General features: G+C 43.9%; 1 protein-coding gene and 1 non-coding gene across 2 annotated transcripts in view; both read left to right on the top strand.

The window, feature by feature from the left end:
* Positions 1-28: 28 nt before the first annotated feature.
* TRNAS-AGA (transfer RNA serine (anticodon AGA)) lies at positions 29-110 on the top strand. Its single transcript has one exon. It is a non-coding gene; the product is annotated as a tRNA-Ser (tRNA).
* Positions 111-190: 80 nt separating this feature from the next.
* The window catches only part of HS1BP3 (HCLS1 binding protein 3), a 54,454-nt gene continuing 40,113 nt past the window's right edge, over positions 191-14,531 (top strand). The window contains exons 1-2 of the mRNA XM_049819297.1: positions 191-368; positions 5,469-5,634. Coding sequence (XP_049675254.1) covers positions 328-368; positions 5,469-5,634 — 207 coding nt within the window. The 5' untranslated portion in view covers positions 191-327. The remainder of the gene's footprint in view (positions 369-5,468; positions 5,635-14,531) is intronic.

The raw sequence follows: 14,531 nt of genomic DNA, 5'->3' as shown, positions 1-14,531 counted from the left end.
TCTCGTGCCAAAGCAAACGCCCGTCGGTGTAGTCGTGGCCGAGTGGTTAAGGCGATGGACTAGAAATCCATTGGGGTCTCCCCGCGCAGGTTCGAATCCTGCCGACTACGACCCGGGGCTGCTCTTTTTATCTTCCCCCCGGCCCCGGACGTTTTCCTCCACCCGCCCTTCCCAGCCACGGTTTTGCACCGAAGCCGTCCGCCGGCGAACATCCGGCAGGGCGGCCGCTGCCAGCCCCAGGGAAGGAAGGCGGGACCCCGTGACGGCCGGACGCGGCCTCTCCTCCCGGGCGGGCGTCGATCCGGAGCGACGCCGCTTCCCAGCGCCATGCAGCACAGCCCGGCGCCCGCCGTGCTGGTCACCACCAGGTACCGGGAGACGGGGCGGGGGGGCGGGGGGAAGGCAGAGCGCAGCGACCTCGCCGCCCGCCTCAACTTGGACAGCCGCTGTGGGCGCTGCCGCCGCGGAGCCGCCCGCCGCGGCCTTCCCTTCGCGGGGCAAGGCCCTCGCAGCCGTCCCCGCAGCGCGGGAAGGGACGGGGCGAGCGGCGCCTCACGGAGACCCCGGGGCGGGCGCTGAGGGAGGCGGCGGGGCTGAGGGGAGGCCGAGGGGCGGCGGGCGCTGAGGCGAGGCCGAGGTGGGCGGTGGGCTGCTGGTGCGTGGGTTTGCCCCCGGGACACTTCGGATATGTGCGGTTCCTCGAGTTTTTTGGCATTTCACAGCCGGGAGATATCACTGTTGTCTGGCCCGTCCTGTGTAACACCGGCGGCTGTTCGGCCCTTTCCTCCTGTGGTAACTTAGGGTCCTTTCCCTTCCACATTGGCGCTGCTGGGGACACAATGCGTGCTCCCACCCCCCCAGAAACATCTTGCCCTTGTCAGTATTTCGAGGTGGGTCGGAAGGAAATAAAATCCGTCCCGAAGCGTACACCGGTGTCTTTGGGGTCGTCAGTGCTTTTGGCTGACCCCCGCTCCCTGCTGCCCTGCCCCGTGCCCCATCCCTCGTGTCCACCAGGCCACAGGGAGCCCGTCTGGCTTGAAGTTAGGCCAGCGATGGGCAAAATAGGTTTATTCTGTTTTCCCACTTTCTTGAAACCGTGACCTGGGTGGGTGCAGAGGCGCTGTTTTCACTTGCGTTAAATTTTTAAAACTTGTATTTTTCCAGATGTGGTGAATGAACCCTCAAGAAGAAAATGCTTGTGGCAATCTTTATAGAGAAATGATAGAGATATTGCTCTCTCTTTTTTTTTTTTTTTTTTTTTTTTTTCCCCCCACAAGATATTTGAGACCACATGAAAGCAGTTCCCTATCAGATGTGACATGAGAAACAGAAGTGTTGATTCAGCAAGGTCCTGACTCTCGCACCCTACCTCCTAGGACATAAGTAGCAACTATTTCAATCACATTAACATCAAAGCCATTATTTTAATCCTTAAATATTTGGCTGTATCAGGGCCTGACTTCCTTTGGAGCAGTGGCCTTGAACCTTCAAACGTATCTGACTTAACTCACATACGCATTTTGTAGGTCGGACTTTGTATTAGCTTTAGCCTTGGAAATGGAAATCTGAACACCTGGACTTATTTTACAGTCAATAGACTTTACCACTTGCAAATTATCCCACTGATACTGGAATGCTTTCAGTGATAATATTGGATATATATGTATGTGTGGGATTAAGGCTTTAGCAAGTGAATATATTTTCTAGTTTATGAGATAAGATAGCTGTATAGCTGTGACCTTTTTCACTCTATACATACTGGTTTGGGGAATGGGATTCCTAGTTGCTATGGTAATATAAATAAATAGTAATCTGCATACTTGTAGTTGGACTATACAGAGAAATAAAAATGTTTGCTGGCTAATTTGTGTCTGATGCTTTGCCTTCACTTAATGAATAAACTAGTTGTACAAGTTTTTTCTCCTTGTACTATGACCTGGGTCATCGCAGTTTGGTCGCCTTTGGGCAGAGGTTGTTGGAGCAGGGTGCTGCTGGTAGGGCTGACTTTATCAAGGCAGAAAGCGCAGAGTCCACTCTCCTGGCCAGACAGACACCGGAATAAAGTTTCTCAGGTCACAGCGCTTAATATCCCTTACTTTGCTTTCTTACTTGCAATGGCTGCTTTCCCCCGTCCCATCTTGGCCTGTCAGCACAGAAAGCAGATTAATTAAAGTACAAAGCCTCTACATTATAGCAAATCAAAAGACAGGAATGAAAAACTGTGGCTCTTCAGTGAACTGTGGAAACTGCTCTGTTCTGACCTTTATATAGCCTCCCCTTCCTCCGTCTCATGCTGATCCTGCATGATCTGATTGTGCAAGTACAGTGTTGCTGGTATGAATGGTCTCGTTGTATTCAGGTGAAGCGATTTGCATTAGGAAAGTTAACTGTGTGCCCACGTCTCCCCTGAACTGTCTGTATTGTAGACAAAAGCGTAACTTAGAGATACACAAGCTAGATTTAAGTGAAGAGTAGAAGCAATAAATGTGTGTGTCCAATTTAAACAAGCAGCCTTCTCCTTTTGCTTCTTTTTTAAAGCTACTAGTGTAAAAATAATTGTGTTTGATGTGACAAATCTGTCTTGGGATTTGTAGGTGCTGCTTCTGTCTGAGTAACAACAGTAACAGTATCAAATGAATTAAAACACTGGGGCTGCTTATTTTGAAACTAAGGCATTACAAGAACTACTGTGCACTTTGGATATTACGCTCTATCTCTCGGCCTCCATGCTGATTTCTGTTCATTTAGAATAATTTTTATATTTAAAAAACCACACAATCCTGTTGCTATGGAAGAGATAATAGGGGTAGGTTTCCTGTAAGACATGATAATGAAAGTGATCACAAGGCCTAAAGCAAAGAAACAAAAATGTAGCTGTTCCCCCGACCTCTAATCACTTTCCATTACAGTCATTTTAGCTCAGACTTTTAACTTTAAAAGAAAAACCCTGGGTGTAGATAAGGTACTTACTAACTTCATGACAGTTTTAGAACTCTGATGCAGCAGCTCTTACAGTGAAGTCGTTGTGTCTTCTCAGAACACCTGTACATGGTTGGTGTTTTAAGCTAAATAAGACCATTCAGGAAGGATGGTTTACTTGTGGTTTTTCCTTTTATTTACATCAGAGGTGAGAAGCAGGTTAATTTGTCATTTATACGTTGTGGCTGTGCTAACAGAAGTCACTCCTGAGTACTGACAGACTATTTTGCTGTTGTAGCTGCAGTCATGACTTCTGAGTGACTACACATCTGGAGAGCATTTCCTCTGCTGCAGGTATATTTTAAAAAACCCAGATCCAGCTGATTTTACTGGCAGGTGTCCTTTGAGTCAGCATTTTGGCTGCCACTTAAGGAGACATTTCAAATAATGGCTGTTTGTTACGGGCTCAACAGACTGCTGTGTAAAAGCCAGGCACCTATGTATTTATACATAAGCACTATTAATTCTGTGTTTACAGCCTGACAACATGTAACTGAGAACAAAATTTTGCCTGTTAGTGTAAACTCAAGTCCTTGGCTGGCAGAAAATGAAACGGAATCAGAGCAAACAGAGTGGCATTAAGGTACCTAGTATAAAATCTTGGCGATGGTAGAGCTGTTGTTAAAGCCCTAATGTTTTAAACATGGCTCGCAAAGAGGATTAGGTAGAAAATTGGGCCTGTGCCCTTGTTTGTTGCTATCCAATTTATAGAGAGCTCTCAAGATACTCTCTTTAAAAAGCTTTTTATTCACTTTTGCGTCGGAGATTCAGAGGTTGCCTTCTTGGGAAAACTCAAGTTTCAAAAGAGCTGGTCAAGTTTTGACATGATGAGAGGACTCTTTTGAAACTTTGTTTGAAACTAGATTGTTTAAACCTCTTTAAAGTATATTTTAAGTTTGTACGCCTATGTATCCTTAGGTGAAGGGCACCCGTGTTAATGAATCTAAACTTCCTAAAGAAAAAGGCAAGAATTCCACATGACACCTCTGCAATCCACAGGAAGTCCAGGGAAGATGGGACTTGACATTTCCCATTCCCATAGCTAAGGTTAAAAAAAACAAAAGGCAGAAAAAATGTTTAATGAAAGTAAAATTGCTGGGGTTTTTTTGTTTGGTTTTTTTTTAAACAGTCCCTTGTGATTTCATTAAAAAACATTCACTCACACATGGGAAGGATGCACTCGGAGATGTGTTCAGAGGGTATTCAATGCTCTGGATGGTAAACTTCTTTCTGATTCTGGCAGAGTGCTTGGTTCCAGCGACAGCAGTAGTGAGTGTGCTGTGGCTTGGCATAGGGGTAGCTTTGGGGAAAGGATCGCTGATCAGTTTTGGTTTCCAGTCTATTGAAACAGACTGTTTATTTCATTAAACATACCGTTCTCTTGTGCCCCAACAGCAGCTGCTTGGTCTTACTCTTGATGCATGAGCACTATAATACGATCCTGGCATTCCTCTTGCAAAAATGTCATAAATAATTCCTTGGATGGGAATCCAGGGAGATGATGACGCCACGGTTCAGTGGATCTGAAGCTGGCAGGAGAAGAAATTGCATCAAGTAAACTGCACCAGCAGCTCCCTTGTTGCATTTTCTTCCAAGAGGGACCGTGGGTGGTTGTGACTGTTGGCAACTCTCAGAGGTTAATGCTGTGATTCTTTGTCTACTTTAACTAGTTGTGAAAGGACAGGTGGTCTTGTTTCCAGTGGGATTTTCTGTGGGAAAGCTGCAGTACTTCAGGTAGTGTACCCTTTCTGCTGTTTGGGAACAAGACTGTCAATCAGTCAAGACCAGAAGGCAGCTCCAAGAGATCATGAACTCCTTTAACTTGCTCAGTCCTGATAGGTGTTTGTCTAATTTTTCCTCAAGGACCTCCACAGATGGAAAACTGTGTGGTTGGCCCAGCATTCTGCTCCAGCAACTTCTCTTTGTATTTCAGGCTTTAAGCTAGTTCCCTGGTTGGCTCTTACAAACGCCAAGTTGTCCCTGCACTCAAGCAAGCTCCTTCTTCCTTTCGTGGCCTCTTTCAGCTATTGTCTCTGCCATTCCTGGGGATGTTCTAAGACAAAGGAGTGGTGGATAGGGCTTGGTATGAATTGTAGTGAACAGAACGTTGCTTCAAAGCAAGCCGTGATGAGAGATCATGGGATCTTCTCATCTGCCCTGCTGGGTAGGACAACACCTTCAACTCCTGTGAGCGAAGTCCTGTTCTGAATGAATCCCCATCTTCTGTTCCCAGAAATGCTATGTTCCTGGCATTTTGTCTGCAGTGGCTAGTGTCAGGTGCTTTGGGATAGAATATAGGAAGCAGGCCATGTCCAAATTTGTATTGTTGCAGAGTAGCAACAGCGTTGGTGGGGTGGTGTCTGACTGGTATCCTGTTGAAATGGGAGTCTTTGCACTGACTTTCTTGAGCTTTGGACTGGATCGCTGGAGACGGTCACTTAAAAGTCTTTGTGCCAACACCTGAACTCTGTGTGTGTTTTCTTCCCTAGGCAAATTCAGAATACGCACACGGGGCTGGATTTGTCAGTGCCGAAATACCAAGAAATCCATGGGAAGATGATGTCTGGCCATGTAGAGTATCACATTGTCGTTGTTACCCGACTGGCTGCCTTCAAATCAGCAAAGCACAAGCCTGAAGATGTAGTTCAATTTATGGTAAATGTTTAATCAGTGCTGTGTTAGTGATCAGGTTTTTTTCCTAATCAGCTTTGATTATTTTGGTCCTGATGTAGCAGATAATTTGTCATCACAGCCTCCAGAGGTCAAGGTCCCTGGTAGGACAACACAGTCTGTACCATTCCTGCAATAGGAATATTATAATGTATTAATTGAAATTTTTATTCCAGGATCTCAAAGCAACATTGACTGTTTCTTGTTGCCTTTAAGGCATTTTGCGTTATGGGTCAACAAATAGAAACCAGTTAAGTTTTTTATAAGTCCTGCTACAAAATTAGTTTCCCTGATATATGGATCAGTACTGGGACTTGGTACATAAACATGAAATAAATATATAATAGTTTACTTGAATGGAGAGGGAATCATGTGGGGCAATAAGAGGAATTAATCTTGCAGTAGGTTAGCCTTGACCTATTAGCCTTGATTTGTTAGCCTTGACATGGTTTTTAAAATCGTTAGTAAGAGAGTTTTACAAGGAAGCATCCGTATAAAATGTTACCGAGTTAGATTGTCTTTTTCATACCTGCAGAGTGAAGGTTTGAAAACATAGCACAAGATTCATTTCACCTGTTTTAAGTCATCTATAGCATGCACACGTCCACGTGAGCTGTCTTACATGGGACTGTCTATTGAGTCGACGGAAAAAGGTGCATTTAGGGTACATTTCATTAGATCTGCTCACTCCCAAGAAGTGCGTTTCCCTGTCCATTGACTAAAAAGGGACTCTAAGGGGGTGCACTCTGTTGCATACTGTGAACATCTCCCTTCTTCAGATGTTTTGGGGATAACTGTAATGTCAGAGTGATGTGAGTGTGCAGTTTCCTGGTAGACCATTAGCCCTAGTGTAACACACAATCCATAGAAGATAGGTGATAAATGGATATTTACACAGTGTGATTTGCAGATAAAGCCACATCTGCCAATGTTGTGAAGAGGTGCATGGTGAGGGTATCTCATACATTTATTGCACTCCTTATGTTATATATAACTTTATGGTAAAAGCAGCAATGCTGGCATAGGAGTCTGTTCTGTTCTCTCTCCTTGTCCCTGACTGCTTGTTCTTGCTCCTGCAGCGTTTCCTTCTGTGTGCCAGTGTCATGTGGCTATTCTGTAATGTCAGCTGAGGAACTGCTCCTGGCTAAAAATGGGTATTTGTGGGCTTGTTATTTAGTACTAACTTACACCTGTTTCTTGAGCTTGTGAGTTGCACAGCCCCATTAAAGTTTGTTTTAGGACAGGGGAAGGGCTAGACATGGGCAGATAAGAGAGAGGATGTAGAATCACTTTTTTTCTGCAGCAATGCCTGCCTATATTATGTAATATTTCCATGCAGCTCTGTGCAAGAAAGAACCTGACTAAACCTGAGGTGTTAAACTGGGCTATTGTCATCTAACGTTTTGCTTAGCTTAAGAAAAAGTAGATAAAATCAGCTTGTTTATAAAGAGGAGAAAAAGACTTCCTACTGTGGCCCCCCTGCTTGCTGAGATTGTCTGTTTGCATGTCCATTCTCTCTAGGAGGATTTTCAGCACTTAGTTGCTCTTCTCAAGTGAAATGAACCTTTCTGACTTCTTCTCTGCTCAGACCTCCTGACATTTCATTCTTCATGAAGAAGAAAACTGGTGTAGTCTGATGGGAATAACATTTGTCTCATCAGATATATTTTTTTTCAGCTGACTAAGTCTGATATATTTTATAGTTTGATGTGAGAGTAATTTAAAACTGTGAGCTGGGAGGTTGGAGGATAGATGCTTTGCATCAATTCATTCCAATGAATCTTATCTGTATGTATTACTGGAAGGAACAGAGGGATTCACCTGTCCTAACTTATCTCTCTGTAAGTTGGATATTTTAATCTGAGTCTGTTCCTGCTTTTATAGTCAATGGGGAGAAGGGGAATGAGATGACTCATCCTCTGGAAATGCCTCTCTTCTTTGACCACAAAGGGAGAGCGTTCTACATCTTAGGCAGCTGGGGTGGGGGGGCTTCAGCTCCAGGCTAAAATGTTTAAGGCTCAATTGAGTTGCACGCAACTCACTGTCTATACCACCAGAGGTGCCCTGGGATTTTCCACCTAGCCTTCAGAAGGATGTGAGTTTCTCATAGGTCCTGTGTGATATTTGCCTGCCCCACACAAGCCCCTTGGATACCCCAAAGCATCTCAGATGGCATGAGATGCCTGTCTTTAGGCAGAACAATCTGCTCTGTATGGTTGGATGTCTGCATTTGCTATGGATTTCTAAGCTCTCATCCCAGTCAGTGCAGTACTGTTGAGAAGGATGTAGCTGAGCATCTACATGTGGGGGGAATCCACTTTGCATGACATACACAGCTGGTACAATATGAGAAACCCTGAGTTATCCTTGGTGTCTCCACAGGGCTGACAGATGTGACAGGACATAAAGGCATTGGCACCACTCTGAAACAGCGTGAGGTGAGATACAGTACACCATCCAAGGTACCACTATCCAAGGTACCACTAGCTGCCTGTGTTCAGATGAGTTGAGTTTCAGTCACGTCTTGCCAAAATGTGGTGACTATATCTGACTGTCATGAAAGCTGAGATACCTCCTGCATGTAGGCAGTTGTCTTAACCTGGAGGCAAGTCCCAACCCTGTGGCTGCCAGGTGAGGTTGAGTTGCACCCGTATTGTCTGTGTAGTGCCCTGTCCTGCTGGATGCTATACCAGCACAAACAAGAGCCATGACCCTTCCCAAGAGAGTTTGCAGGTGAACCATAAGAGAACCAGGTGGCTGGGGAACAGCAGAGAAGAATGAGATGACAAGTAGGTTTGAGAAAGCAGGTAGGCGTGGTAGGATTTTCGTTGGCTCTGGATACATTAATCCAATTTTAGCTACCTCAGGAGCCAGGTCTGTGTTTTGAGAACCTTTGTATTTCTTTTTTCTCCTTCCCCTCTTTCTCTCCCTCAAATATTAGCTAAATTGATTTTGCTTGTCTAGCTGTTCTTCCACCTGCTTCCAGTTGAAGTGACTGCCTGACACACTCTTGTGCCCTAGGTGGCAGCAACGAAACTGGCTTTCTGTGCGTTAGGCTGTGAGCAACTGCAGGCAGGGATGTGACTGAGCAGCATTTATTGCTAAAATAGCTTCTCTGTATCCCCTGGAAAAAGATGGCGTGCAGGGCAGCAGCATCCTCTAAGCTAGCTGTGTTTAGATCACACTGGATGGAGACATGTTAAGGGCCTATGACCAAAACCAGATGAATGTGAAAAAGATTTTACATCTGACCTGTGGAGTTACTACCCTTTACTGTAGGTCTAAACAATCCAGAGTTCTCTGTTCTGCGGTTTTAATGGGACTATGCAAAATCAGCATCATTGCATTTCTAACTGAAACGTTTGTGAAGCATTAACAGAAGAAGAAATTAACTTCTGTGACAACTTTCAGATCTAAATTCTTAGAAACTGGAGGGTTTTTTTAATTAAAGAACTGCCATTTGTAAAACAGGGCAAATGGGTTGTAGAACTGTTTAACCTTGAGGTTGTATTTCATAACTGAAGGAAAAATCACCTGCATTTCTTTCAAAGGTCAGAATACTCTTGCCCTATTGAAAGAGTAAAATTGGTTTTATCTTTGGTACTGCATCAGAGGTACTGCTGCAAGGTGATATTTATTTATTGCCTGTAGATCTGCCATTTTCTGTGAGAAGAAAAGTGTTTGTTTTTGTTAAATGCATTTCTTCTAGCCACACCTTACCTTTTTTAGCAATTCACTTCTGTCTTCCCAGCCTTATTAAAAATCTGCCCAGCCTATAGTGCCTTCTCTTTCTATCTGCTCCCAGTTTAATTGCTTCTTTTTTACAAGTTACATTTGTTAGTCAAGTTCTTTCTTTTTCAAAGCTGAACAAATAACTACTGGTGTTTGACAGGCACAGCACATTTTTGGGAAGAATTTACTATAGAACTGTCTTCCTCTCATAAAATGAGGGACTGTAAGTATGTGGGTGTGTATTCGTCTATGTTTTCATCATTGTCTGTTTGCATATGTTGGCCTTCTTTCTGTGGGCCTCAAGATCTGTGCGTTAGAGTTGCTATTTCCTGACCATACAGGTGTGTTGTGAAGATAAATTCCTTCATGTTATAACCTCTGTGATGTGAGAGGGGGAAAAAATATTCCTGCTCAGTGTAGCAATAGGTTCAGGAGCCATTAAGAATTCATGTTGATTAAAAAGAAATATTAGAGTGCTTGCTCTTCTGCTGGGCAAAACAGATGGGGAGAACAGCATGTGGTCACGTAATTAAAATCTACCATAATGCATACCCACGAGGTCACCAAGCAACATTAATTCTGGTGTGGCTTGAATGGGGAGTGTACAAGTGAAGGCTTGGTCTGTGCTGTCTGCAAGAAGTGATGCTTTTGACTCCTGTATCCAAAGCTAGTGGTTGTTTTAAAGGACAGTGCTGCTGTATCTCCATTTTCTGACAGTGTTAAGAAGTGGGCTTTGTAAAAAGAAAGTTACAGTAGCCATATGAAGTACTATAAAAGTACTTTTCATGAAGTACTATAAAATCAAGAGTGTTCTTCACTAGTGTGCATTGGCTGGACAAAGGGCTTGAATTAGCTCCAAGATCTTCATTTTGCTGAAATCCTTGCAGTAGATACAAAGCTTATGAAGACAAGTTTGAGGTCAGAAATAGGGCATTAAAAGGAGCATTAAAGGGAAAGGAGGCATTAAATCCCATTAATACTGAGCGGGATCAAATTCTCCTATGCACATTTGAGAGTCCCAGGCTCGTATCCTAGTCTACACCTATTCTGGTGTGTGTACTTTCATGCATGAGGTTCTCCTGAAGCAGGGAACAAGGCACATGCATGAGATTTGAGGGATTAGCAGCAAACTTCAGGCTTTCACTTTGAACTTTCCGGTGGTTTTCTTAACCTTCTAGCTATTTTTGATCATATTCAACTTACTTATTTGTTCCTGGTGCAAAAAATATTCAACCCATCCCTGTCTCTCTTTAAGTTCTATGTTGGATGTTAATTGTTACAGGCAAATAGGGTCTTGACCTGGCAAATATGCACATGCTTTGCCGTATTTGCATGATTAACTCTTTTGAAGTGAAGTAGATTGAGCCTTTGATATTGTGACTTGACAGAACTCCTTGAAGTGCGTGCACTCAGGCTGACTTACAGGTGGTGGGGGTTTAGCTCCACAGTATGCACAGAGTTCAGTTAGAGGCATGGAGGGGGAGAGGATAATTGTGGGATCAAGACCTAGAGGAATTACAGGCAGCAGAAGAAAAATATTTGAATATTAATCAAATGGGACTTTGTTTACTTAATAGGATTGATCAAATGGGGTTTAGAGCAGCATTTATTTTTTATCCTGACATTTTGGGCCATAGGATCTATCAGCTGCTTTCAAAAGGTTGTGAGTGGTAACTAGGAAAAGCAAGATTTAATTTTGTTACATGCTAATACATCTTTCTTCTGGAAAATTGTCAGAGGACGTCAAGTTGAAAGGGTCCAATATTGTCATGGCAGAGCAGTGCCTCCTGACTGGAAAGGTGTGAGAATGCTCTGCGTGATGTGTGGGACTCGACCTGGGAAAATACACTCTGCGAGGTCTGGCTGGTGCATTGTAAGGCTGCTGCGTTGCCTCTGTGATGCTGCATCCAGCTCTGGGGTCCCTAATACAAGACGGACATGGACCTGTTGGAGCGGGTCCAGAGGAGCGGCAAGAAAATGGTTCAGAGGGCTGGAGTACCTCTCTTGTGAAGAAAGGCTGAGAGAGTTGCAGTTCAGCCTGGAGAAGAGAAGGCTCAGGGGAGACCTTGTTGTGGCCTTTCAGTATACAAAGGGGGCTTATAAGAAAGGTGGGGAGAGGCTTTTTAATAGGGCCTGTAGTGACAGGACAAGGGGTAATGGCTTTAAACTGAAAGAAGGTAAATTTAGATAAGACATAAGGAAGAAATTTTTTACCATGAGGGTGGTGAGACAGTGGAACACGTTGCCCAGAGAAGTTGTGACTGCCCCATCCCTGGCAGTGTTCAAGGCCAGGTTGTATGGGGCTTTGAGCAACCTGGTCTAGTGGAAGGTGTCCCTGCCCGTGGCAGGGGGGTTGGATCTTTAAAGGTCCCTTCCAACCCAAACCATTCTATGATTCTGTGATTCTAAATGCATCAGTCTGAGGTTCTTGGATTCAGCCAGTCTTACTGCTGCATTTCCAGCACCAAAACCAAGGTAAAGATGGCAGTAGTGTTGAGCAAAGAAGCAGAGGAGCCAGCAGCAGCCAGGATTTAAGGCAGAGGGACAGCAGGCGAAGAGTCTCAGCTGGCAGGGGCTTGCAGGGACCAGCACTGGGCTTAGGTTAAGTGGGGAATGGTTTAGGCTGGAGGTTTAACATCTTGCCTGTGTGGTAGGTTATCCCAGCAGAGGGCATCCCCACACTGCTGGATATTCACTTTCATTGTGTGCTGCAGGCTTTTGGCTAGCATATTAGCATGCTTTGGATATAGTGTTATCGCACTTCATATGCTGTGTCGCGTGTTATGGTTGGTGTTGTTGTTCAAAACCTACGCAGATTCACAAAGGCTCAATTAGCGATAGGATACGAGGGTGTGCATGTACTTTAGGTTCAATGGTGTAATTAGACATAAATTGAGATTTATGAATAATTTACAGAGTTTCATAAAGGAGGATGAAAATTAAGTGGGGAAAGAAACAAGTTTGTATGTCTCATTTCAGTGTTACTTTTTGAGTATTTTAAAGCTGTTTTGGCATAGTCTTGTTGATTGGCTGCTGTCTTGTAATGCTTTCAGACATTAATTTGTTATTTATCATTGAAATTAATTAGATGTTAAACATTTTTCACAAATCAGACTCGATTTTTTTTTTCCTGGGTGGAGGGTAATACTGTTTATTCTTTTGAAAAAGTACCAGTGAATTCCTCACTGCCCTTACATTTGTGCTTACACAGTATTTTTGGGAGGGGCTCTGGTATCATAGCCATGTTCAGAGTGCTACTGGGACCTAGCAAACTAGAAATGCACAGCAAATCAAAAATTCCAGAATTGCTTTCCTCTCTCTTTTTGGGGTATCTTTCAAAGGGAGGATTGTCTTATTCTGGGAACATCTCTTTATTGCCATCACTTTAGGGCTTGGCTGCTGACTTGCATGTCAGGTCCTGCATGCGGAGCACAGTGTTCCTCACAGTTACCTGTGTTGCTTACAGGAGACAAGTCTAAAATTCTTGTTTTTCATTCCCCTGTCGACTCAGGTTTGGGTTTGTGTTCAGATCTTTCTTATAGAGCTGCTTGCCTTTTGTGACTGGATGCTGAACCCATAGTGACCACTGTGCAGCTGAAATGCAAATATTTTTCAAATCAGCTAGCTTGGTTGATAATTACTGCAAAAGGCAGGGAAGCATGAAAGCTAAGGTTGTTATTGCTCTTTATGCCTCCATCTAATTTAGTAAACTAGTCAAGGTGTGTCTATTAATGTCAGGACCTGTTCTCTGGCCTGGAGGGCAGCTAGCACAGTCTGGCTGCGTCCATAGTACGAAACTTTCTTACCACCTGCAATGGACATTGGTACCCAAACTGGCTAGTGCGTGGTCTTTGCACCAGGCTAAATCTTGGGCTGAAAAATTATCTGGGGGAGTGCTACCTGCCTAGAGTCAAAACTGTGCTGGCCATTGTCAGGTTCCAGTAGACACTACAAGGTTCCTAATAGACACTCTTAGGTTCCAATGACTGGGAATATGCCTGATACTGTTTAGTTTGCTAGGACAGATGCACTTTATGGATTCTGGGTTAATCTATAACTCATTTCCCTTCTACTTCTGTGCTTTTTGTTGGGCTGACTTACTTTTATCACTGTGTTGGTGGAAGAACTCTGCCTTCTTCCATCCCAAGGTGTGGTGCTTGAGTCTCTCCATCTTTTATGTTGCAGTATTAATTAGGATTCACTCCACTAGAGTTCACCAACATGTGTTATGGGAGGATAAGAGCTGGACCCTAGCAGAGGATCTGTGCCATACGTACTCCACTAGCAGTAGTTTTTTTGATTCTTTTTTTTTTAATCTAACTCTGTATTCATTGAAACACATTCATAGATTACGGTGCCATAGAGGGCCATGATGAATATATTGTCTGTATAATACCTTGACAGTCACTCTCCATTGCTCCTGTAACATCACTTAGTGTTTTGTTTGTGTGTGGGTTTGTGTGTTGATTTTTTTAAGGTATTGAATTCAAAACTTAATGTGGCATAGAAGCAACACCATTTCTAACCAGCATTCCCATGGTTATTGCTTTCCTTGTAATATCTTGGGCCTTATTTCTCCTCAGGCTTCCTGTCTTTGTCTGCAGAAGAATGACTCCATTCACTGCTGGCATCTTCTTGCTGTATGAGAACCTGTAGGCCATGGCCAAGTTGTTGGTTTTTATTTTCTCATGGATAAACTGAATAGTCAGGGGTCAACTGAGGTCTCTGCCCTTTGGTTTCTGTAGTAGGTGCTCTGCAGGGCAGCAAACATTCCAGTTTTTTAGGCCTTAACAGCCAGAAGGGCACTGAAGCCCACCAGGGCTGAGAAATGGGTCTTCTGGCTCAATGGTGAAAAGGTTCGGGCTGCTTTCTCTATCACATACCTACCTGGCTGAGCTTGTCTTCCCTCCTGTCTCTCACAGCTGGGCATTGTGTAGCTCATTTTTAGTGGGCAAGGATTTTTGCTGTCAGAGAAAAGTATCTGGAGCAGTGATTGACCTTCCCAGTATTTCATTAGTTGATGAGTCAGACAAATGGATGCTGGGTATCTGGCAATGAACTTCAGTTCCATTAGGGAGCATATTTTAATAACAGAATTAGAAGACCAGCAACAATGCTTGGGGTTTCACTGTGTAGATAACAGGCTTTTA

This window comes from Accipiter gentilis, chromosome 16 (assembly GCF_929443795.1).
Source record: "Accipiter gentilis chromosome 16, bAccGen1.1, whole genome shotgun sequence".
In the NCBI taxonomy this organism is placed as follows: Eukaryota; Metazoa; Chordata; class Aves; order Accipitriformes; family Accipitridae; genus Astur; species Astur gentilis.
This window is presented reverse-complemented; position numbering and strand designations above follow the sequence as displayed.